Source organism: Vigna angularis, chromosome 1 (genome assembly GCF_016808095.1).
Source record: "Vigna angularis cultivar LongXiaoDou No.4 chromosome 1, ASM1680809v1, whole genome shotgun sequence".
In the NCBI taxonomy this organism is placed as follows: domain Eukaryota; kingdom Viridiplantae; phylum Streptophyta; class Magnoliopsida; order Fabales; family Fabaceae; genus Vigna; species Vigna angularis.
The window spans coordinates 22251431-22276310 of record NC_068970.1 but is presented as its reverse complement, the minus strand read 5'-3'; the positions used below and the strand labels follow the sequence as shown (position 1 = coordinate 22276310).

At 32.7% G+C, this 24880-nt stretch overlaps 3 protein-coding genes across 4 annotated transcripts; 2 read left to right on the top strand and 1 right to left on the bottom strand.

The window, feature by feature from the left end:
- Positions 1-1178: 1178 nt before the first annotated feature.
- LOC108338250 (pentatricopeptide repeat-containing protein At2g33760) lies at positions 1179-2956 on the bottom strand. Its single transcript, XM_017575026.2, has one exon. The coding sequence runs from the start codon at positions 2907-2909 to the stop codon at positions 1398-1400; it is 1512 nt and encodes a 503-aa protein (XP_017430515.1). The 5' UTR covers positions 2910-2956; the 3' UTR covers positions 1179-1397.
- Positions 2957-8025: 5069 nt separating this feature from the next.
- Positions 8026-9970, top strand: LOC108339569 (probable prolyl 4-hydroxylase 10). 2 transcript variants are annotated; one of them, XM_052871151.1, is made up of 7 exons: positions 8026-8310; positions 8404-8488; positions 8722-8813; positions 8908-9005; positions 9133-9262; positions 9364-9557; positions 9883-9970. In XM_052871151.1, the coding sequence occupies exons 1-7, from the start codon at positions 8105-8107 to the stop codon at positions 9897-9899; spliced, it is 822 nt and encodes a 273-aa protein (XP_052727111.1). In that variant the 5' UTR covers positions 8026-8104; the 3' UTR covers positions 9900-9970. The 2 variants fall into 2 exon arrangements, with proteins under 2 accessions (XP_052727111.1, XP_017432207.1); XM_017576718.2 differs by lacking the exon at positions 9883-9970 and adding an exon at positions 9675-9834 and having other exon boundaries at positions 8027-8310.
- On the top strand, positions 9467-24326 carry LOC108337033 (probable prolyl 4-hydroxylase 10). The gene is made up of 10 exons (XM_017573473.2): positions 9467-9557; positions 9932-10070; positions 15827-16197; positions 16265-16349; positions 17244-17341; positions 17479-17576; positions 19920-20049; positions 20149-20336; positions 20438-20527; positions 24002-24326. Exons 2-9 carry the CDS (start codon positions 9981-9983, stop codon positions 20509-20511), a joined length of 1134 nt encoding a protein of 377 aa, XP_017428962.2. The 5' UTR covers positions 9467-9557; positions 9932-9980; the 3' UTR covers positions 20512-20527; positions 24002-24326.
- Positions 24327-24880: the final 554 nt, after the last annotated feature.

Here is a 24880-nt window from a genome sequence, read left to right as displayed (position 1 = left end):
ATGAAGCTCACCTCAAATAACTCTAAGAAGACTCTCTCAACTACTATGAAACCCTAGTGACCAGTATCTTTCTTCTAAAAAAGGTTTTTTCCCTTACATACTCTCAAATTTAAGCCCACCAGAAAAGAATGAAAAATCAACGAATCCCGTAAATCATCATTTCTCTTCGCTTCCAAATTCTTCTAAACAAATACAATTTAATACACAAATACTCATTAGTCTCAAATGAACACAACCTAAGACTTTAAAAATAATTTGAACACATTATTTTTTTTGTAAAGATTACATTATATTATAGAAATCAAGGGGTTAAAAAAAATATATATCGTCTTTTGGTTATGTTTCTTACTTAAAAAACTTATCTCAAAGTTCAAAATTCATAATGAAAAGGTAAGTTATAAAATATTTTCTTTAATTGTGCTTTATATTCTTATAATGTATTACTATTTTCTTTTTAATGTTTTGAATTGATATTTAATACTTTAGGTGGACATCACACTAGTCTTGTAGAGTATATCTTCTCTAAGGTAATTCCAATAATTCTTCACTCCTTATTCATATTTTGTCATATAATTAAATGTTCATTTTATTGTAATGTAAGAAATAAAAGATAACTAAGTGTGGTTGTTATGTGATTGGCTATATAACATAATCATAGTTCATGTCACAAGTTTCTTTTGCTTACAAGTAAGTTTACAACGGGCTTTCTCAAATTAAATATTTAAGTATTTTTATTTTCACAAATATTGTAGGTATTTGTAGATCTTGAATCACTTCCTACCATAAGAATTTAGGAAACACATCATGAATATGGGCATTCAAATTTGTAGAACTTTGAAATATTTTAATCGATTTGTACTTTTTTCATCTATGGCAACAGAATACCATTTTTTAAGGATATGTAATGTTATTATATACTTGAGGAAATGCAATTTTATATAAATTCTGTGAAGTTTTTTTATCATCTCATTTCTCTTTATTTTTTATCATCTTTGCTTCAATTCAAACAACTTCACTTTTATCTCTCTTTCTCCTCAAATTTACTCAAATGTATTCTTCCAAAGTCATGTTCAAAAACAAACACAAGCTCACTGAAGTTAAAAGATTGAAAGTTGTTTAAAAGTCACAACTTACAATAAATCATGGTGTTGAATACTGTACCTTTCAACATTAGACGCTAAAAACAACTTTCAATATCCATTGTTAAATCAATATCGAAAGTGCATATTTTCAGCTAAGTCTTATTTAAGACCAGTTCTAAAATTCTAAAATTGATATAGAAATAGTGAAATAACCAATAAATCTTTTTGGGTGGAGTGGATCATAGTAGCCAAAGGACGTCCCTTTTCCCATGGTTGGATATACTCATTTTTATCCACGTTTCCTACAAAATGGCATCACGTTGCGTGAGTTTCTTTACCCATAATCCTATTTAAGCTAAGCAAGATCTGGAAGATCTGTGTCGTATTTAAATGACTCTCATCATTTACCGCAAATCTTTTACGACCTGATTCCAACTCTACGGAGCTATACCCAATTGGCTTCTTGATTTCTTTCTCCTTTACTACTTTCCTCAATTTGGAAGCATCCTGCCATCGCCCTGCCTCTTCATACATCTGTGCTAGAATCACATAACGCCCAGCATTGTTCGGATCCAAGACAAACAACTTCTCCGCAGCCATTTCAGCAAGCTCCATATTTTTGTGTATTCTGCAAGCCCCCAGCAATGCACCATAAACATTTTTCCCAGGTTGGACAGGCATAGACTGAATAAACTCCACTGCTTTTTCCAGATCCCCAGCTCTCCCCAGCATATCCACAATGCAAGCATAGTGTGCCTCCCTCTTCCCCACTCCATAAGTTTCCATGCTATGAAAAAGTTGCCAGCCCTGCTCAACCAAACCTGCATGACTGCACGCAGATAACAAAGACAAAAACACAATGTCATCAGGGAACAACCCAGCCTCAACCAATTGCCGGAACAAAGTGAGGGCCTGCTGAACAAGACCATGTGTCCCATAGCACCTAATTATTGCACTCCACGCTACAACACTCCTAACAGAAATCATGTCAAAGATAGCTCTCGCCTGGCTCACGAAACCACAATTCGAGTACAACAATATAAGTCCAGTTCCCACTGCAGAATCGAGTTCCATCCCTGTCTTCACAATATAACGATGAATCCAATACCCTGCATGAATATCTGCTACCTGAGCAAAGGCAGGAAGAACAGTTGCAAATGTGGTCTGATCAGGACCTACAACACCTTCATCTCTTAACATATCATAGAAGAGCTGAATAGCATCATTCACATAACCATTCACAACATACCCCGAAATCATGGAGTTCCAAGTCACAATATCTCGTTGAGGAATTCCATCAAACATTTTTCTGGACACTTCAATTTCTTGACACTTAACGTAAAACGCGACAAGGGAATTGCCCACAAACAAATCCAAGTCCAATCCACACTTCACAGTGTGCCCATGAATCACTTGACCCTTTTTAGAGGCTCCATCGGCGCCACATGCCTTGAGAACAAATGGGTAAGTATACTTGTTAGGGGAGATACCCCGCCAACGCATCGCATTATAAATGTTCAAGGCTTCACCGAAGGGACCCACGTTAGCGTAGCCCTTGATGACCACGTTCCTACAGAAAGCATCTGGTTCCGACAAATTGTCAAACACCTTGCATGCGAGTTCAAGGTTGGAAAAGAGGAAGTACTTATCAATCAGCTTAGTGGCAATGAACGCGTCTTTCTCGTGGCCAGCGACCACAACCTGGGCATGCGCCTTTTTAAGGTTGCCGGTGGTTTTGCAAAGGTGCAACAGGTCTGTGTAATAGAACGAGTCTTCGTGAGGTTTGGGTCTCAAAATTTGTTGCACTCTACGAGATAGGACACGCATCGGAACTCATTGAGGCCTTTGCAAGATCTTCAGTAACATTTGAATTACAAAGCAAAAATAGATTACATCATTTTTTTTAGATCATTTAATATATAGGAAATGTTTTAATAATCTAAAATAAATATAAAAGTAGAAAATGAATTCGTACATAAATTTTTCATTTCATACTATATTTAAAAAATCAATTTAGAATTGATGTACTGTCACAAGTATGGGTATTCTTAAAACATGTGTTAAATGAAAACACATGGTTTTTTTTTATGATAATAAAATTATTATTATTATAATTATAAAAGTAAATATAAATAATTTTTACCATTTTATTACATGTATTTTCTATTCTGATAATTATCTCTCTATGTTTACAATAATCGTTCTTTACTTTGTTTATATATTTACCTTGCATGTTAATATTTCTTGACTTTTACACCGTTTGATTGTCATTTTATGCATTTACCATTCTTGTCCTTTAGTTTCTATACATTCCTATCTATTTATTGTAACAGAGAACGAACATATAAGTATTGTGTTTGTTTAAGCTGATTTGAAAATATTTACAGCAACAGAATTAAAAAAGTTTGGGAAAGAGTGATATTTGCTGGAGTGAAGAGATTTTATAGTAGAAAGTCAGTTCATTTTCAATACAATTATCATTTTGATTGTTCATTTTTCACTATGTCGGGTTTTTTTTTTACCATTTTCACTTCAAGTAATAATTTTATCATCATCTATTTATATTTATCATAATATTTTCTTATTTGAACATCACATAAAAAATGTTATCAATTTTCAAGATACACAATTTCATTTAAATTATTTCATCATTATGTAAATTTTTTAACAAAATTACTCTCAATTAATTTACGTTAATCTAAAAGACAACATCTTAATTTAAAATAATTTCATAAAGTCAAATTGTAACATCCCAATATATAGTGTAAACTATAATGAAGAGAAGCAACATGCATGATAAAGTAGTACAGTTATCCATCTAAAATATAAAGTGATATCTTTACAGTCATCCAAAAACAACTATAAATTTAAAACTTTATATACAAACCGAAAACTATTCCAAAACTATATACAAGGCTCTAACTAACAAAAGCAACTACTCAGCAGCAACATCACCTCCATCCAATGATTGCTACAGGGAAACATCTTCCTCCGCTGCTCACATCCAAAGGATGGTCATCGTAGAAGAAAACAGTTGAATCATACAAAACACAAGCATACAATAGGGTAAGCTAGTTTAAACAAAGACTAATCATACAACAATCAATAGAATTCATACAAGCATATTATCCATCTTCATCACTTAAACCCTTCACACATAACACACACTGACTCTGACTGTCCGGACTTAGAATGATTGCCGAGCTATGACGGGTCGTGCACTCGTGGTGGCTTCTACTGCTTTGCAAAGCCATTGCCAATGGGTTTCACCCTACCACACTCACGAGGTTAGTCCATTATCACTCACCTTGGGCCATACTGGAAGCACCCAAGACTAGGACCTCCTGCTACTCCTCACGACATGGATCAATCCTCTCTACTTGAAAATGAAAGACCATTGGAGTTTCAGGATAATCCCCAAGACTAAGCTCCTGCATCCATTCTAAACTTACTTGAATCACAACATAGGGCACCACCATGTCTCCTCTCCTTAGGATCATGGAATTACGTCCATTAACCACACTTGAACTTTACACTTTTGATTACAACATACCACAATCACCACAGATGTTACATGATACAACTTCAACGTACTTCATACAACACTTATTGATGCATATCAAACAACATAAGAATACACAAGACATGAACTAGAACGTACCTCTCGCACAGCGCACACCTTCGCATAGCGAGACCATAATCTTCTCGCACAGCGACCTAACTCGCCTTGCGAAAGTCCTAGACAAAGACCAACTACTCTGGATCTCTCGCATAGCGACTAAGCTTGCTATGCAAATAAAATAGTGACATGCAACAGACCCCAACCCCTCGCATAGCGACCCAATTCGCTACGCAAGAACCTCATCCAGAGACTTGACCCCCCCAAACACTCGCAGAGCGAGACCCACTCGCTGATCGAATCAAATGAATAATGGTTCCAGACCCCAACCAGTCGCATAACGATTAGACTCGTTATGCGGATTGACAAACAAAGAGCAACCCTCTCAATTTACTCACACAGTGCACCCATTCACTATGCGGGTACATTGGCAGAGAGCACCTCGCCAAGGTAACTCGCTATGCGAGTCCATTCGCACAACGAGTTTGCATAATCTGCAGAATGAAATTCTGCAGAATTACACAACTCAACCACTCCTTACCAATTCTACTCAACTTGGCCAACTTCTAACACTCCTAATTCGATGTATATACTAAAGGATAATAATACTTTAACAACATTTTTTTGACAACATTTTAACATCATCTATGTGTCATTCTATGATTGGTCCATGTTAGTGTTTATGATTATTATTATTGATTGTGGAGTAATTTTGGACCAATCACAGAATGACACATAGATGATGTTAAAATGTTGTCAAAAAAATGTTGTTAAAGTATCATTATCCTATACTAAATTATACTTGACTAAAGGATTCTAAACATTCCTAACACCAATCTAAAGTGTTTATGCACCAAACTCTACTCTAAAACCTCCAATTCATCAACTTAGAGACCCAAAACCAATTCTACCACTTGGAACCTGTTTTTGACCATTTTGATGACTCAAACCAGTCACATATGACCTATCTACACTATCCTAGCAGTCACCAACAACCCTTGACCACTAATCCTCAAATTCACTACCTCACTTCCTCTAAAATACACTAAACCAGCCCAATTCACTTTACACTTTACTTCCTCAACACTACAACACATCACAACCAATAACAATCACCAATTTGCACACATTACAGCATATAGATTAATCCAAATCAGCTCATCAATCACAATTCACAGTTTCTACCATTTTAACAGTTAAGAACATACATTCACAAGCTGAAATTTTAACTGCACAACGCTTAATGACAGAATTTATTACATACAACAACAACTGATAATTAAACCACAACCTAGTTTCCCTTACCTCAGAGATACATAGCCCCATACACAGAAACGTTCCAGCCGTACCTTGCACAACAAGGAAAATCAACAGAAACCTACAACTCACCAATTGGTGATAAAGAACCACACTTAGAACCTAAATTGAGCTAGAAATGGAAGAAATAACTACTAATCACATGCAACCCGAACTCATTGCATGCTCACAGCTTAGAGAAGAACATACAGAAAAGGGAGACAACTTACCCACTGAAGAACGAGAAATTGATCGGTCCAAAATCAAGCCCTCAACGCCAGGATCGCCTAGGCACTTCCTGATTGTTGAACAGATAACTCAGCAAGAAGAAATTTTATAGAGAACTCTGAGAACTCTGAGGAATAAAGTTCTAGAGAGATGAAGTGTTCTTAGAATAATGAGAAGTGTTTATAAAATTTCATTTTATATTATCAGATTATTTTAAAGTAAAATAATATATCTCATTATTCTAATACACCAATATACTCTATAACACTCTATTTTTCAGGTCTTTACACAAATTATTGCTTAGTTTTATTTAAACTAATCCCCAAAATTTTATTTTATCTTAATTTCTAAAAATTATACTTTAATTTAATATATTTTTACCAATATTCAAATTTTCTTAATCTAAATAATCACTCACATTTTGTTATAATATAATTTATACTATTTACAATTTAATTTAAATTACTTTTATTTATAATAATAAAATAGTCATATATTATCTTTTCATCAATTAAATATTTTTTTATTTTTTTAATTTATTACATGTATCACTTTACTCATTAATTTTCATAAATTTTTCTCTTATTTTTCTTCAAATTTTATCATCTTTCCCTTAATTGAAATAATCCAACTTTCACTTCTTTTCCCCCTCAAATCCACTCCCAAAATCATTATTCAAAGAAACTCATTTATTTTTTTGTTTTCTTAATTTTTTCATAGTTCAACTTCTACCATACTTGATTTATAAATCTTTTTAAATTTTAGAAGGGCATTTTTCCAACATATAATGTATAAATATATGAAAACAGATATAATTTATTCTATCAATTTTAAAGTATTGATTCTTTAAAATATGAAAATTAAAGATAACAAAGTGAATCAGGTTTAGTGGGTTAATCTGCTAACTCGCTATTAATTTAGTAAGACAAGATGGGTTAATATTTTAAATTTGTCAAGAACTGCTACTAGTCAGTTTTTTAATTAAAAATCAAATGATAAAAAATTGAAAAAAAAAATATTATTTTTATATTTACTTATTTAAAAAGATATGATAATACTATAACTCAATTATTAATATTTACAGAAATGAGTTTCAACATTTAATTATAATAAAACAATTTAACTTTTAAAGATGGTAATTCTTTTAATCTATTAATTAACTAATTAAAATTTAAAAAACAAAATTATATTATTAAATGGGCAAGGTGATGACCTTTCGAACTCCTAACCAGAATGGATTAACTTATTCTTTTTCACCCACAGAGAAAACTAATATTTTATAAATATTTAATAAATATATTAATCAAAGCTATACCGATAAAATAAATTTGTCAAATAAATACTTACCTTCATATAATTTAACATATTTAAATTCAAATTATATTTTAATTGCTAACCGAAACAAAAATAAATTTGTATTTGTTTCCTTTAAAAGTTTTACTAAAAAAAAATTATGATTTCATAGAAAACCGCTTTCGTTTTATTATTATTATTATTATTATATATAATTAATTATATATGCCTTTTGTTATAATTTATTAAGTCGTCACCTTTAGTAAATGCTTGTAAACGTTACAATACTTTATTTATTACATATAGTATGTAGATCAGTATTATGAGCAAGGTTTAAATATATAAAAAATATTTCTTTTTTTAACTAAAATGTAAATCACTCTTAAGTAACATTAAACGGTATATTTGATGAAAGAATGTGGTAAAAAATTATATTTTGAAACATAATATATTATTAATTTCTGTATCAAATGTAACAATTAATACCGAGCTAGATATTAAATTAATAAAAGCGTGTTTCTCCTCTTCTGCAACATTGTTCTATTGAAACGAATTGGTTCCTCGTCCATTCCAAAAATTAACACAAATGGTGAAAGCGAGGCACTCTCGGGTTCAAAAATCATGGATGACGAGGTGGTCGTGGATGTTTCTTCTATCAGTGCTCACGATGTTCATGTTTCTCCTGATTCTCCTTCTCCTCGCTCTCCACCTTCGAATGCCCAACACCAACACTTCCTTTGCTCCATTCGAACATAATCATCTCAATTCCATTGCTCGCAACGCTTCCTACATGTATTCATTCTCCTGTTTTACATGCTTCATTCAACTCCATTACTTTCCTCCTCTTGTTTCTCTTATCGTTCTTTCTTTTTCACTTTTCTGCAGAAGCGAAGGAGAAGATGAACAGGGAGAGCAATGGGTTGAAATATTATCATGGGAGCCTAGGGCTTTTCTCTATCATAATTTTCTGGTCAGTTTTAATTTCTTAAATTAATGCTCTAAATCATTTATACATCTTGTTTAAATTATTTCGTTTAATTCATTTTGAAGTTGTAACCATAATACTAACAGTAATTATACTTTTAATAACGAAAGCAAAATTAGTCTTTATGATAATAATCATAATAATATAATAGAAGTGATATTTTAGTGTCTTCAACTTTTTAAAATATTGAAATCTTTGGCCGATTTTAATCTTCCCAGACGAAGGAGGAATGTGAATATCTGATTAATATAGCCAAGCCAAACATGCAGAAGTCTTCGGTTCTTAAAAGTGGGAAACCTACTATTAGCAGGTCTTGGAATTTTTCTCCTTAAACTTTCCGATCCTTTGAATTCAATGTTGAAAATAAGATTAAACCGTGTTTTAACTTGTTCCTTTTCATTTAGCGCAAGGACAAGCTTTGGTACTTTTTTGGATAGAGGTCTCGATAAAACTGTGAGAAATATTGAGAAAAGAATTGCTGATTTTACTCATATACCTGTTGGTATGTTCTTTCTCTCTTTACCACTTTTGCAAAGCAGATTTCTTAGAATATGGGTATCTTCGAGTTGTCTCTTATACATAGATTTTTATCGAATAATCGAAAAAAAAAAAACACTACACTTGTGCAGAGAACGGTGAAGGACTTCAAATTCTGCATTACGAAGTTGGACAAGAGTATGTAGCTCATCCTGACTTCTTTGGGGATGAATTGTACACTGCAAATGGGGGAAATCGCATAGCAACAATGTTGATGTACCTGTAAATGAATCGAGTTCCTAGTTTTTGTTAATCTGAATTTGCCAAGGTATATGAAAGACAATGCTCATGTTGTCCAGTTTTTGTATTAATTAATGATACAGTTCAGATGTTGAAGAAGGGGGTGAGACAGTTTTCCCAGATGCAAAGGGAAATTCGAGGTCAGTGCCTTGGTGGAATATTAATAAGCTTTCTTATTGTGCGAAAAAAGGACTTTCAATTAAGCCAAAGATGGGGAATGCTTTACTTTTCTGGAACATGAGGCCTGATGCAACTTATGATCCATCAAGTGTTCATGGTTAGTCTCTTATTTATGCTTATTATTATTATTATTATTATTATGGTCATAGAAGCTTTTAAAATTAAAAAAAAAAGATAAATTAACAAATCTGTCTATTTTCATCTTAATTTTCAGGCAGTTGTCCAGTGATTAAGGGTAATAAGTGGTCATGTACCAAATGGATGCGAATCAATGAATTCCACTAAATAAGCAATATTATTACATAGAAGCTCTAAAAACGTTCACAAGTGAAATGATGATAAAATTTTATCTATGAATAAATTAGTTTATATAATTTTGACATTACTAATAGATATGTTGGTTGAAAATTTTGTTGGTAAAGCAATATGTTTTGATTAAAAAGCGACTCATCTTCCTCCCTACAAAAATAGAACGAACGACAACGCAAACCACAAAATACCCTAATTCCCAAATTGAAGAATGCTGATGTCAGCGGCGCGTAAACTAAAAGCACAGATAAGGTTCTTTTCTACCAATTTATGCACAAACAAATGCTTCTGTTTCGGTTTGGTAAGTTTTTCTTTTTTTCTTTTCAGTCTATTTTTTCTCATATTGCTTTCATAGATCAATATTATATTTCTTCTCTTTCATTTCTACATTTCCTAACTCATTAAATTAATCGATTTGATTTTTTACAAAAATAAAACTATGCTATAATGAAAGATTGCTGCAAAAATTAACATGACGTGGCATATGGGATGCGTAAAAACATAAATCAACACAACAAGAATAATTACAAACGTAACATAAAGAATATCTAGTGGAAGTTTTCCTACAACAGTCAATAAAGGTATTGATATGATTAGATCTTTAAAATTAAATGTAGCTCTTTATATAAATAATTTTCTGATTTTTTAAAAAAATATGTAATTAAAATTGACATTAAAAAAAGAATATTTTTATTGATAGGGATGTACTATAAAAAGTTTAATTGAGATGCAACACAAAGTTTATTTTCGGTTTTCATGTATAGGATGTTCCCATAAAGAGAAAGTACTAGACTAATAGAATAGAAATTGTTTCAGTAGAATAGTTGAGATCGAGATATAGGTACGATGAGTCACCTCTGCTCCTTCTAGTAGTGCAATTATCTTCACGCCTTCCTCCTACGTAGAACTCTTTGGGGAAAAATGGGCTGGGTACCTGCAAAGGCACTCTGACGCTCAAGTCAGAAAAAGGAATTGATAGAACCCTTTTCAGTTCAAACGAAGAAGAAAATCAGTATTCCTTTCTTAATCTCTCTCAAGGAAAAACGTCCCTTTTTTCCTTCTACTTTTTCATATTTAACCTAACAGTTAAAATAAACCGTTTACCTAAAAATTCGGTTGGTTGGAGAACCTGTCCATCTGGAAAACACAACCGTTATGTCGTGCTTGATACTAGGTCAGTTGACTCCGTGATTTGTGACATTATGGGAAGATATTTCTAACCGCTTGTTCTTTAGTTTCTTAGGATTAATATGTCAATTTTGACTAAAATTGACCGAACGTTCTTTAGTAGCAAAGCAACAGACGATCGTTAGACAACGATCGCTGAATGATGATTGATGCCAAGAGCAGGCGACAGACGATCGTTAGACAACGATCGCTGAATGATGATGGATGCCAAGAACGGCAATGACATACGAATGATATCCCTGAACGATCGTTCGGTAGACGATCGTTCAGGGATGATCATAAGATACCTCGTCCTTGTGTGTTTTATGTATTTATCTTCAGTGGTCGCCTGGGTTACCAGTCGATTGGCTCAAATATCTTACTATACAGAAATATTCACCAAAAGTGGAAAGTGAAAGGAAGAAAGCAGGACAAATGAAGGAACATGAAAATAAGAAAATGTGGTGAGGAGAGAAAAAGGGAGGAAAATGACACATTATGCGGCATGATAAGTGGAGGGGAAAAAACGTTATATAAAATTTTAGATTTTCAATGTTTGAGATTCAATTACATAAATTGAATATACAATTTTCATAATTTTTCTAAAGAAAGAAATTTAAATAAATAATTATACACAGCGTTTTACTAAATATTAAATCTACTTACTTAGCAACTAGTTTATCAATGTATTAATTACCAGCTTTATCAACTAATTTTAACAAGAGACTCTGTAACGGTTTTTAATATTAAAATATAAAATGACTGTAAAAAAATATTAATATATATATATATATATATATATATATATATATATATATATATTGTATGAAATATATCCATCATGGGGTCGGGAGCATCCTTATAATCACAAGGAACTGGATAAGGATATGCAGTTTCACCATCAACGTCAACAACCTTCTACGGCTTTATAGATAATTATTTTGGTATAGATTCATTTTATTATTTAATTTAAATATCTTAATTCAATATTATAATATTGTTCAAGATTTATTAATGCACTCACCACTTAGCCAAATTTGGCATCAAGTCTTCAACCATGCAACAGCTCGGTCATTCGGCCTCATTGGTTTTTAGTCGTCCGGCTTCACAGTACATGTGACAGGACCATGCAAACCACTCATCCAAGAGGAGGGCAAAAGTCGAGTGGTGATAAAAGTTCTAAACGAACTGTCACTCTCGTAAACAAAACCCAGGGGCGTTATGTGAAAAACACCTGGTCCAAACCGAGTAGTCATAAAAGTTCTAAACAAATTGTCACTCTCGTAAACAAGACCCAGGGGCGTTATGTGAAAAACACCTGGTCCAACCGAGCGGTGATAAAAGTTCTAAACAAACTGTCACTCTCGTAAACAAAACCCAGGAGCGTTTTGTGAAAAACACCTGGTCCAAACCGAGCGGTGGGGAACGTTCTAGGTGAACGCTCACTCTCGTACGCAAAACCCAAGGATGTTATCTGAAAAACACCTAGTCCAAACCGAGCAGTGGGGAACGTTCTAGGTGAACGCTCACTCTCGTACACAAAACCTAGAGACGTTATCTGAAAAACACCTGGTCCAAGCCGAATGTAAAGCTCGTTCCCTAGGAAGAACTCCTAGGTCAAAGTCATAAAGCCAAGAGGTAAAGCCCTCTCGCTAGGAAGTTCTACGAGAACTCCTAGTGCAAAGTCGAGCTGTAAAAGCCTGTTTCCTAGGATGAACTCCTAGGTCAAAGTCAAAGCAAAGAGGTAAAACCCTCTCACTAGGAAGTTCTGCAGGAACTCCTAGTGCAAAGCCGAACGGTAAAGCTCATTCTCTTCGAAGAACTCCTACGTCAAAGCCGAACGGTCATTCACACCATAATCACCCAACAACCCTGGATGGTAGAAGCGAGTGGGACGATCATTATCGACCATTCGCAGCCGAACGGTCTTGATTACATGGTATAACCATCTACTTTCTTTTACTTCACATTTGATTATTTTTCCTCCTTAGTACAGGTAAACATGCACTACTGGTTGCGCAACTACATGGGGAAAAGGTTCTAAAAAGAACTCTCCTCAACCACCAATAAGAGCAAGCAGAAGCTCTTCAACAAACTTATATCTCCTATAGTCTACTGTTCAATCTATCAGGGAACAACAACTGAAGGCATGCTCTCCAGTATAGCAAACACAGACTCCCTCAAACTCATAAGTCCTATAGTTAATCAAGGCTAAAGTCGAACGATTACACTCGGACTTGGGGCGCATGATGTATTGTATGAAATATGGACCGAGCGGTTATTGAATAAGGTCGATCGGTCTATCCGCCATTGGTCAACCTAGTCAAATGGTTTGGGCCGTAATTGGGCCTACAATGCTAATAAGCTACTTCAAATGGTAATTGGGCCAGCGCTTAAGTTGTTACTGGGCCAATAGTCCAATGGATGATAAAATAATTAAAGATATCTGGTTAAAGATATTTGATAAACGAAATCCAAAATATTTGGTTCAAGATATTGATAAAGTCGTTTATGGGTAACTAACCGGATCTCCAGGTAAGTTTGTTTTTATTTGATTTATGAAACACTTATAAATACATTGACAGGCCGAAAAGTCAGGTACGTTTCATTCACAATCTACTCATGCTCGCACTTCATAACACTTAAACATTCAATAGTGATAATCCTTCACTAAATATTCAATCAAGAGTCGAGGCTCTTCAAATTTGCACCTAACTTGAGCGTCAGAGTATCTTTTGCAGGTACCTTCCCTCTGGAGTATGAAGGCAACCGATCGGTCAAGACTTACGTGACTGAACCGCCTAGACGGAAGTCAAACAAGCGATCAGACTGTAAAAGCCAATCGGTCTAAGCGGAAGGAGCACGTGGAGCACATGATTCAAGCGTCATAAGAGTTTGTGTCTCGGTCTCACAAAATCTACCAAAACAATATATATATATATATATATATATATATATATATATATATATATATATATATATATATATATATATATATATATATATATATGTGTGTGTGTGTGTTATTTTAATATTTTTTTTCAAGTTGCGGTAAGCATTAAAAAAGATATTAGAAATAATACGTCTATAACGTACTAAAAAGAGAATAGTTTTAAGTATATTAGCTGTGTCTTTTTCCACTATTTGTTTTAAAAGGTTTACTTGCGTCTTTTTTTTTTTGTTTAGTCTATTTATTACAAATAAATAATTTTTTATTTTAAAAAAAAAGTAAATTATCGATTTAAAGAGGTAATTTTAAAAAAATTATACTTATTTTTAACATAGTTCCTTACAAATATAAATAGTGATATGATATTATAAAAGTTGTAATGATTTAAAAATACTCAGACTCTATTATTTTAATATTAAATTTTTTTAATATAAATTGTTTAGTTTTAAACGATTTTTTAAAACATATTATATATCTAGAAATTATTTTTATAAAGTTCTTTGACTTTTTTATAAGATTTATTTTGTTTGTCTAATTGAATATTCGAAATCATAGAAAAGCTCCTTACAACGAGTTTTTTAGTTTGAACCGATCAATTTTTCAATTCGTGCAAGTTATGTTTTAACTTGTTCTCTTGATCTTATTTAATTATCTATTGCACGTGAGTTTACTTTCACTTGCATATGTCTTTTTATTATCTATATAAGTATATGTTGATTAATGATTCTAATTATGTGTCCTATGTTTGTATCTGGATCACATTTATATTATTTCTATGTGTAGATAAAGCATCTTGTAGCTTTGAAAGGGGTTTGGGTTTCTTTTGAGCAAATTGGTGTATCTCTCATATAAGGAAAACTAATTACATTGTTTTTAAATTATAAATATTTTAAAATTTCTAATTTTATGATTATATGATGTATTGACTAGATGATTGATATGTTAGTATGTATCATATGTTAAAATTGTGGTTTGAGCGTTTGATCCTTGAATCTTGCTAGTTTGGACTTAGTTTTGTAAGTTTAAGAGAATTATAATATGGATAATTGGTCAAATGATACAAGTTTTCATGTTTTAAACTATTTTAAAACTAATTCACAGATAAAGGAATACCATTTTGATCAATTCAACAAGTATTAGTTTCATTACCCATACAAAATTAAGGTTTAGTTTAGGAGAATACGGGTTAGGAAGAGAGTTCCTTTCCCATGTAGGTTGCAAGTTATGCGGGCCAAAGTTATGTAGTTTATTTTTGGAGGGTATAGGAAGCCCAGAATGTGGTTTATTTTTTTCGTTTATAAGCAAGCAAATCTAATTGTTTATTATCGTAAGATGAAAAAAAAAATTAAAATTATATTTATATGTAAGTTGTGCAGCTACACACCACTTCAAATAAAAAAGTTATCCAGATGCACTAGTTCTGAACAATTTAAAAAAGTGAAATCATATTGTTTCACACTTTCTTTTTTGCATTTATAATCTATTATAAAAAGTTGTAATAGATTATGTAATACCTGAAATAGTTAAAGAGATATACGAATTCACTATAATCGATTACATATATTATAATTGATTACTCGTGTAATTTGGATTATAGAATATTGTAATCTATTATAATAGGATTTAATTGATTATCAATAGAAAAATAAATAAATAAAGATATACTTGATTATGATTTAAGTTTTTATTAATTATCATAATCAAATATATCTTAGTTTATATTTTTTTTTATTAATAATGAGTTATAACATTATTATAACCTATTATCTTTTGAAATGGTTCAAAACTAACCCTACACCCTTCTTTATTTGAAGTCCTGTCCTATAAATATAATTTTAAAATATTTTGCCTTGTGTAATTAGACAATTAGATTTGTGTATAAACAAACCGCTGAATGTTTATAAAGTATCATTTTTCTTAATTATAATATATAATGGAAGGAGGAAAACCGGGCGCGCAAATGGAAGCACAGCCCACAGAACATAAGAGAACAGAACAGAAGACAGAGTCCTACATTACATAGCCCAAACACTGAACCAATAAACTTTCTCCTCTTCCTCCAAATCAAATTCCGATCTCCTCTTCCATCACCTAACTCGTTTAGGATCTTCGTAATGATGAAAACCAGACAACCTCGGATTCGGAAATCGTCGAGGCCATCGTGGACGCTGACGCTCACGTTGCTCATCACCTGCTGCTTCCTCGTTCTCATTCTCCTCACTCTCCGCATTCTCTCCGTTTCCAATGCTAACTCCTCCACTGCTCTCTCCAAACCCAATGATCTCAGCTCCATCTCTCGCACCTCTTACGTGTATGTCTCTTCTCTGTTCCCTGCTTTTCCTTCTTCTCTTCTTTCTCTCATCTCTCTCTTTCTGCAGGAGCGAAGAAGACGACAACCAGGGAGAGCGGTGGGTTGAAATAATATCCTGGGAGCCCAGAGCTTTTCTCTATCATAATTTTCTGGTTAGTGTTTACGTAAATGCTACTAGCATTTGTTATTGAGATGTGACATTTTGCGTGCTTCTATTATCTTTGTGCTTTTCAATGTGTCCTCTTCTGAGTAAGAACCTTATTTTTTTATTTTTCTTTTCATTTTCTTTCCCCCTCTGAGCCAAGTTTTGTTCTGGAGATGCAGAGGTGTCTGTGTTGAAGTTATTTTAATGCTATATAGAGCTTTGATTGGATGTGCCTATAGGAAAAACTGGAAAATTGGACTACCTAGGCTCACTTTAAAATTTGCTTTTGTTAGTAATCTTGTGCTTGTAACTGGGTTTGTGCGTGTTAGACTTGTTAAACATGGCTTAGTTTATTGAGTAGCTAGAAAATGGTGAGGTGGGGAGTGAGAAGGGGAGTTTAAATGGACTGACATGACAGATTGAATGGAATGGAAGGTTTTGGCTTTTACTCAATTATGCTTAATAGGGGAGTTTGAAATCTTTCTCAACCCACCTTTTTAGTATTGGAGGAGCAACCGCAAATCATGAAGTAAAGTACTGATGGATAGTGTTGTTCTCTTTGAGCATTTACTAATTTTTCCTACACCATACAAGCATCACGTAATTTTCATTCAAAATATTATGTTTATCCATTCTCAACTTGCATGCCCGTAATCATCAATGGTGAGGCTTTTTCCTTAATTATGACCATGGTTTCGGAATTACTAGAGAAGCGAACTACTTAGGTTCCCTTCTCTAATTTATTGAAATGAGGTGTTATTTTCAATATTGAATACCACTTTAGCATGATATGGTTATGTTGTGTTTAACCATTGTTTAAGATAGGGGCTCAACAGTACTATTAAATATTTCAGTGTCTTAGCTTTAGAAATAGTGAAATTTGGCTGATTCATCTTAACAGACCAAGGAGGAATGCGATTATCTAATTAATATAGCGAAGCCAGACATGCAAAAGTCATCAGTTGTTGATAGCAAAACTGGAAAGAGTATGGACAGCAGGTTGGATTTCCCCCTTACATTTTCCTGTCAAGTGTCCTTCGATTTCAGTATTGAAAATAATTATCTTTTGCTTGTTTAGTTTAACTTTGTCTCTTTTTATGAAAAATCTTATCTTTTCTTATTCCTTTTGCATTTAGAGTACGGACTAGTTCCGGTGCTTTTCTGACCAGAGGACGTGATCATATTGTGAGGGATATTGAGAAAAGAATTGCTGATTTTACTTTTATACCCGTAGGTATGTTACTTCTGCCTTTTCCCAGTTTTTTTTATCAGTTTTACTTGTTGATAAAACTATGTTCTCTGGTCGTCTCACATATCGTGAGTGCCAGAAGTTAACACGATAATTTACATATTGATTCATATACAGAATTTTTTTATTCTATCTGCGACATCGTCAAGAGAGTTTTATATTTAAGGTAGTTTTCGTCATAGTCAAACCCTTTAATGTTTTGATGTCGTGGTAACATACGAGTTTCTTAAATGCTTCTTCATATTTTGAAACCTATCAAATATTCATCTCTTATATATTTTCTCGTTGGTATGTAAAACATTTTTAATAGCTTAAATGTCTAATCAATCTGTCTCTTTAGTTGGTGTACTATGTGTTTAATGAATATTTTTATCACGCCTGCATGATGAGACTGATTTCTGAGTAGTTGAAGTTATCATTGCCCTCTTTATTATGCTAGCTATACTTTGTGCACTTCTAGACCTTTTTTTTTGTTTATCAAAAGGGAACTAAATCATGTGCACAAAGTGTCTTGAAATCAAATTTGAATGAAAGTGACATGATCTAGAATTTTACATAGTCATGCAATTAATCTTTCATTTTCATAAAGCAAATTACTAAAAAATGTGTTTCAACAGGAGGTGGCATGATAGGTGCTTCTTATGATAGGCTATATTACTGTATTAGAAAGTGAAATTAAGCATAATTTATCTTTATAAAATTGACTTACAAGATGACGATTGTCTCTACTTAGATATTATAATTTAACCATATTTAGTTTATATAAAATTTTTAATATTTCAAAGACTTGAAAATCTTGTGTTTCAGACTAGATAATGTTAAGAATCCAAATGTGACTCTAAGTCTCACATTGTGTAAAAATAAGAAAGTTTAGCAACATATAAGAAAAAAGACTTATAAACCACTTACCTTAACGTTTTAGGTTAAAAGCGATGTTATAGTTTCTTATGTTGTTTGACTTAGTCTCGTTGGTATTGGATCTCTTTTGGCAAATACTCATCTCTAAAGATCCATGTGTAGTATCAAAGCCGAAAATTTGTTTTTGTAACCGTTTATGGTACAAGTAAGGATTGGGACAAGTAAAGATGGGTACAAGTAAGGATTATTGTACTCCTAGTTAGAAATGCTTTTGTCTGAAGGAATTAAACAATGTGGAAGAGACTCGTGGTGAGTCTAAGTAAAATAATATCATGAAGTTTTTTTTGGATTTATCATATGCTCCCTCATACTATGTATGAAGAATTATTGATAATAGATATTTTAAAACTAGATATTTTAAAACTGATTTCCATTAACACAAACAAAAGAAAATTGTTGGATCTATCGAGGAAGAAGATGTTGACCGAAAAAATACAATATCAATCAAATTTAGACTTAGACTTAGATTCTCAATAATTGAAATATTTTTAATTGTTTTTCCTTCCCGATGATTCTTGATAGTCTCTTCAATACGGGGTACTCCTAAAATCATGATGTATTCATAAGGGGTATCTATCCATATTCAATTAGTTCGATACTCATGGATACATACTCCATATTCATACGGGTATCTAAATTTGATACTGAATTTAGGTATGCATGAGTACATTTTGGGTATGTAGTACTGTACCCAAATCTAATAATTAAAAAATTTCAAGAGGAGAAAACTTCGTCTAATTTGATTTACTAATGGATGGATGGAACCTGAAATAAAGGTAAGGGTGGGTCGTACATGGTGTTGCGTTTCTGGACTTCAATCAATTTCATTGAAACTCTTTTCATAGACATCATCGTCTTCTTGCTTTGAGAGGAATAGAGCACATAGTCATTTTCCATAAAAATAAATAGACTTAATCTTAAAAAAGATAACGATTTTGTTTGTTTTACAAATTTCAGTCTCTTCTGGAAAAAGAGAAATAGTTATAAAGAGGGTGAAAGAAAAATGTGGGATATTGCTAAAGATGAATGAGATCCACTTGAAGGAAGTAGAGTCCTCGTAGTTGCTAGCCTTTCTCTTAACGAAACACATTCGCAGGAATTTTTTTCACATATGATGGAGAGCGAAATGATGAGATTGAAAATCAAAGTCATGTCTAGGTCATGTAATATATAATATATAGTGTTAAAGTTTAAATATTATATAGCTTTTTATTATAAGATTTTTTTTGTCATGTTGGTTTCATTTTACGTTATAAATTGTCTATGCTTTTATCACTTATATAATTCCATCATAATTATATAAAAATAAATTATTTTTATATATCGTACCCTGGAATTTTTTGAAAATGCGGTATTCCATTTTTCGTGATATACTTAAAAGAACTATATTATCTGCCTCACAATATGCAGAGCATGGTGAAGGACTTCAAGTTCTTCATTATGAAGTTGGACAAAAGTACGAGCCTCATTTGGACTACTTTATGGACGAGGTTAACACTAAGAACGGGGGACAGCGGATAGCGACAATGCTGATGTACCTGTACGTAATTTCAGTTGCCTCGTATTTGCTAACCTCAATTTGTGTTGGATATAAAGACAGATGCCCATGTTGTGAAATTTCTGTATTCTAATGATGCAGTTCAGATGTTGAAGAAGGGGGTGAGACAGTGTTCCCAAATGCGAAGGGAAATGTTAGTTCTGTGCCTTGGTGGAATGAGCTTTCTGAATGTGCAAAAAAAGGACTTTCAATTAAACCAAAGATGGGTAGTGCTTTACTTTTCTGGAGCATGAAGCCTGATGCAACCTTAGATCCATTGAGTTTGCATGGTTAGTTGCTCTCTTGTTATTGATACCATGCCCGTTATTATTGTTTATAGTTATTTCCAAATTTGGAGAAATAACAATGCTGTCTCTGCAATAATTTTCAGGTGGTTGTCCAGTGATTAAGGGTAATAAGTGGTCATGTACGAAATGGATGCGTCTCAAACCATACGGAACTTAAATAGGCATTACTTCAGGTATTTATCTTCTCTTTCTTTCTTTCTTAAAGTTTACTTATATAAGTATTACATCCGTGATTAGACATCAGTGTTTATTTCACCAATTTTACATTAGTGTTAAGTGAGACTATGTATTGTAAATATCCTTTTAACCATTTCTGATTTCTTCCTTTCTGTTTCATCTCTGCAACTCTATTTATTAAGAGTTGCACGCATTCACAAAGCTTGTTTTACGCTCTCTGTTTCTCTTCCTTCTGTATGTTTTTTTCTTCTGCTTTCTTGCACCTCCTTCTACTGCCTTTTTTTATTTCCAAGCATCTTCAACGTTCTTTTGCATGACACGCAAACGTTTGAAGCTGACCTTCAATCACACCATGTGTGATGTGAACCACATTTACAAAAAAAAGGACTGATTGAAGATCTTTAGAGTTAGAACCTTGAAGGAAATTTCTAAACTTAGTAAAAATGCGGAACAAAGTTTTCAAAATATCAATATCTCGAGCCACATAAGTCCAATTGGGGTGTTTTCAAAATGAGGTGAAAACTCACGTTCTTAAGTTCAATTTTGGCTCAAGAAACACTTTAGTTGGACAAGTAAAATGCAAGTTATGACTACGAGATAAATTGGACAAAAATGAAAATTCTATAAATCGTGAGAATAAAGAACAACGAAGTGACAAAGATAAACGAAAGGAAATAATTACTCTTTGCACAGGAGGCAACACACAAAGGATGGAAAGTCCTTTGATATAGTCATGAGTTCTTGAATCACTCAAGAACATAGGAGAATCACTCACTAAGAATAGATAAAATCCTAGTTTTTCTGCATAAAAACCTGACTTCTGCATTTGATGAACCTAAGTTATGACTTCTGCATAAAAACATGACTTCTGCTTTCAGCCACTATAGGCTCCATTAGTCACTGCAACGTATGGACTAAACTGTCATCAAGTAAGGATGGGGCCTGTAGTAGCTAAAGAAGACAAACTGCAGGGATTGCTATCACTAACTAATGGGGCCTGCAGTGGCTGAAACATACTACAGGGACTAAATTGCTATCATTGACTGATGGGGTCTGTAGTGGTTGAAACATACTCCCTTTCACGCGAATGACAGAAATGACTATGCGCGGATGACAAACTGTGAAGGTGGAAGGTCGTACTGATCTCCTTTATTCATCAAAGCATCCAAAAACAAATATGACAAGGGTTGGTGAAATTGTTTGACTAAGATTCTGAATCTTGCCAGACTCCCCTCATGCCATAGTAACCTTCAACCCGTGACTTTGGTGTTGAAATTCTTTGGTGTTGAAATTCTTTGGTGTTAACTAGCTGATAGCACCGACTCTCATTGGAGACTGGTAAATAAATGACACGAGCCATCAGGAACATCACAACTCCTACCGTATGAAAGCTAAACACACATTATGAAAGGAGGTTAAGGAACAATGTTGAAACAGAGATACAATGTTGAAACAAAGTTTTTCTTTTTTTTTTTAAATATTTTTTCCTTCTCTTATCCTATCTTCACTTCCATTCACCAAGAAATCTATGACTCTTCAATTCCATAACCATGGCGTACAAGAAAGGAGAAGAAGAAACCAAAATGCTACTAGGATTATGTGGTGCGTTGATGGATGACTTTTGTTGGTGACACTTAAATAGTGCAAATGGGGTGAGAAGGGTGATGAAGAAGCAGGCATGCCATAAGAAATAAAAAATTGAGGATTTTTTGAGTTTAGGGTTTTAAGAGAGAAAACTTAAAATACCAACCAAATGACTTCGAAATCAGGAACCAAGGACATATAATGACTTAAATTCGGCGAGTCAGAAGATGATAAAACAAAGGATATCAGATTGACTTAGGGTTCCAAAACAATGAAAAGAGAAAATTCTAGGTCTAAGATACAATTACTGAAACTAAGAAATAAGGACCAAAACACATTTAGGAGGCTCCAACAATACAAACAACAGTGTCACGTGTGATTCCAACACCGAAAAGGTGGCTCTTGACAAACACGCGCCGAGAGTGATAGGAGAGAAGTCGTTGTGATAGGAGAGAAGTCGTGCGTGGCGAGTTGTGTGGAGGAGAATGAGGCAGCGACCACCAGTGATGGTAGTCACTCGAGGAAGTGATCAAGATCCAGATTCATTTGTCAATATGTGTTTTTGCACTTTTGCTATCAGCTTACTACGGATGCTCCAATACGATGCTCCAAATAGCCACCGAACCTAAACCTAGAGTAAAAATTCATTTTTTGGAAATCAAGCATATATATATAGTGTCACGCCAAAACTTAGACACACTTAAATATCATTCCATTAAAGGCAATCCACTCACTATTAGATATTTACTTAAACTCTTGCAATATTACTTCTTGCGACCTCATTGTTGTCATTTTTGTTAAGTTCTGCATCTAATCTTCCATCCTCCAAGTTTTTCTGTTGAAGCTCGTTCTTTAGCCTTTGGACTTCCCTGTCCTTCTCTTCAATCTTATATTGTAATATGAGAACCGGGAAAGAAATTCATGTTAGGTAATCCATCTTTGGTTGACTTGAGATTGAAATTGTAAAATAATTCTTGAGGGCTTAAAACATCATTTTCACTCTGATCCTATATATAAGAAAGTTGTGATACAAAGTACATGTAAAATAATTCTTGAGGGCTTAAAAAATCTCTCTCACTCTCATCCTATATATAAGAAAGTTGTGATACAAAGTACATGATAAATAGAGTAACCTTAGATATAATATAATCATGATAAATAGGGTAACTCTTGACACAATATAATCATGATAAATAGGATAATCCTAAACACAATATAATGATGATAAATAGAATAAATATTCTAACACATATAAAAGTTGTCCTACATTTTGGAAAATCTTATTTTTTGAGATTTTGTAGCACTCTTTTGGTAGGTTCTTCTACGTCTAGAAGGATATCAAACTCCTTAAAATCTAATTCAGTTTTTGTTCTAATTGTAAATCTCATTTTATATTCTTAAGTAACACCAATTATCCTTCTATGATTTTTTTAAAAATATTTTAGAGGTTTTAAATTTTTTTTGTAAAAGAACTCATTCTCCTATGTGAAAAAGTTATCTCTCTACTAATGTAAGATTTGTAAATAATATATAATTTGTTTTGGATTTTTGTTGAACATCTATACTAAAGATGCTCTAAGTCTATTATCTTAAATTTATCAGTTCTCTTGCACTATTATTTTTTTCAAAGTTTTATTGTTGCTAATTCATCTAGACAAAAGGTTAGATTTCGTCACAAATATATTATATTGTGTGGAGTCTGCAACCTATACTAGTTATTCAGGATTAACGCTGCTAAATTAAACTGGATATAAAACTTAGTTTACAAAGTTGAATTTCTTGTCAACCATGATTCTAAATCGTGGCTTTTTGTTTAATAAATTTAATTATGGCATTTTGTTTCCATTCACCTCTAACGTTGATTTACTTATTTACTTACTTTTCAGGCTCATAATGAGTTCAACGTGTCAATATTATACTAAAGTGATGGATGGACCATATTTGCATGATCATACTTTAAGGGGTGGAAGTAAAATGTTCATGTAACTGCGCCCTGTAATTTTTGGATTTTTTACCATACCTCAATTCTTTGTCCTATCCTTTCTGGTTAAATTACTAATCGAAACTAATAAATTTTTAAAGATTTCCATGGGTTAGGAGATGAAGAAATAGTATGAAACCAATAGATGGAATGAGTATATATCATAGGCTTTACAAACTTTTTATTCTGCTTATGTGGTTATAGATTTTTTTTATATATTCTTTGTTGCATATTATACGAATTCAAGTATTGATCGACAAGAATATTTTTTAGACTTGAAGTTCAACTTTTTATAACATTTTAATCAAGATTTTGAATTAGTTATTATCTAGTAATTAAACTTCGGTGAAGAAAAATATAAATTGAGTCACAAACTTTCTATTATATATTCACAAATAATCGATTATTTTTGTAATCAGTTATAAAATTATTTAATAAATTTTATGCATAATTGATTATTATTACAATCAATTACATATAAACAGAAGCAATCTTTATTTGAATAAGTATGTTGAAAAAATAATTCTGAAATAAATAATTTTGTTTAGATACAACAAAAATAAACTTTTAGACAAAAGTGTGTGAAGATGAAAGGAAAAACAAATTACAAGATTATAAGTTATAGATTTCAGATTCAGAAAAAATAAACTAGTATTCAGATAGAACAATTTTATTGATATGGATGCTGTTTTCAAATAGATTTATACAGTTATTATGACAATTACCCGTTATTTTTTCAAATATTAGGATGCTGTTTTGTACTACAACATTGTCTATGTTTGTC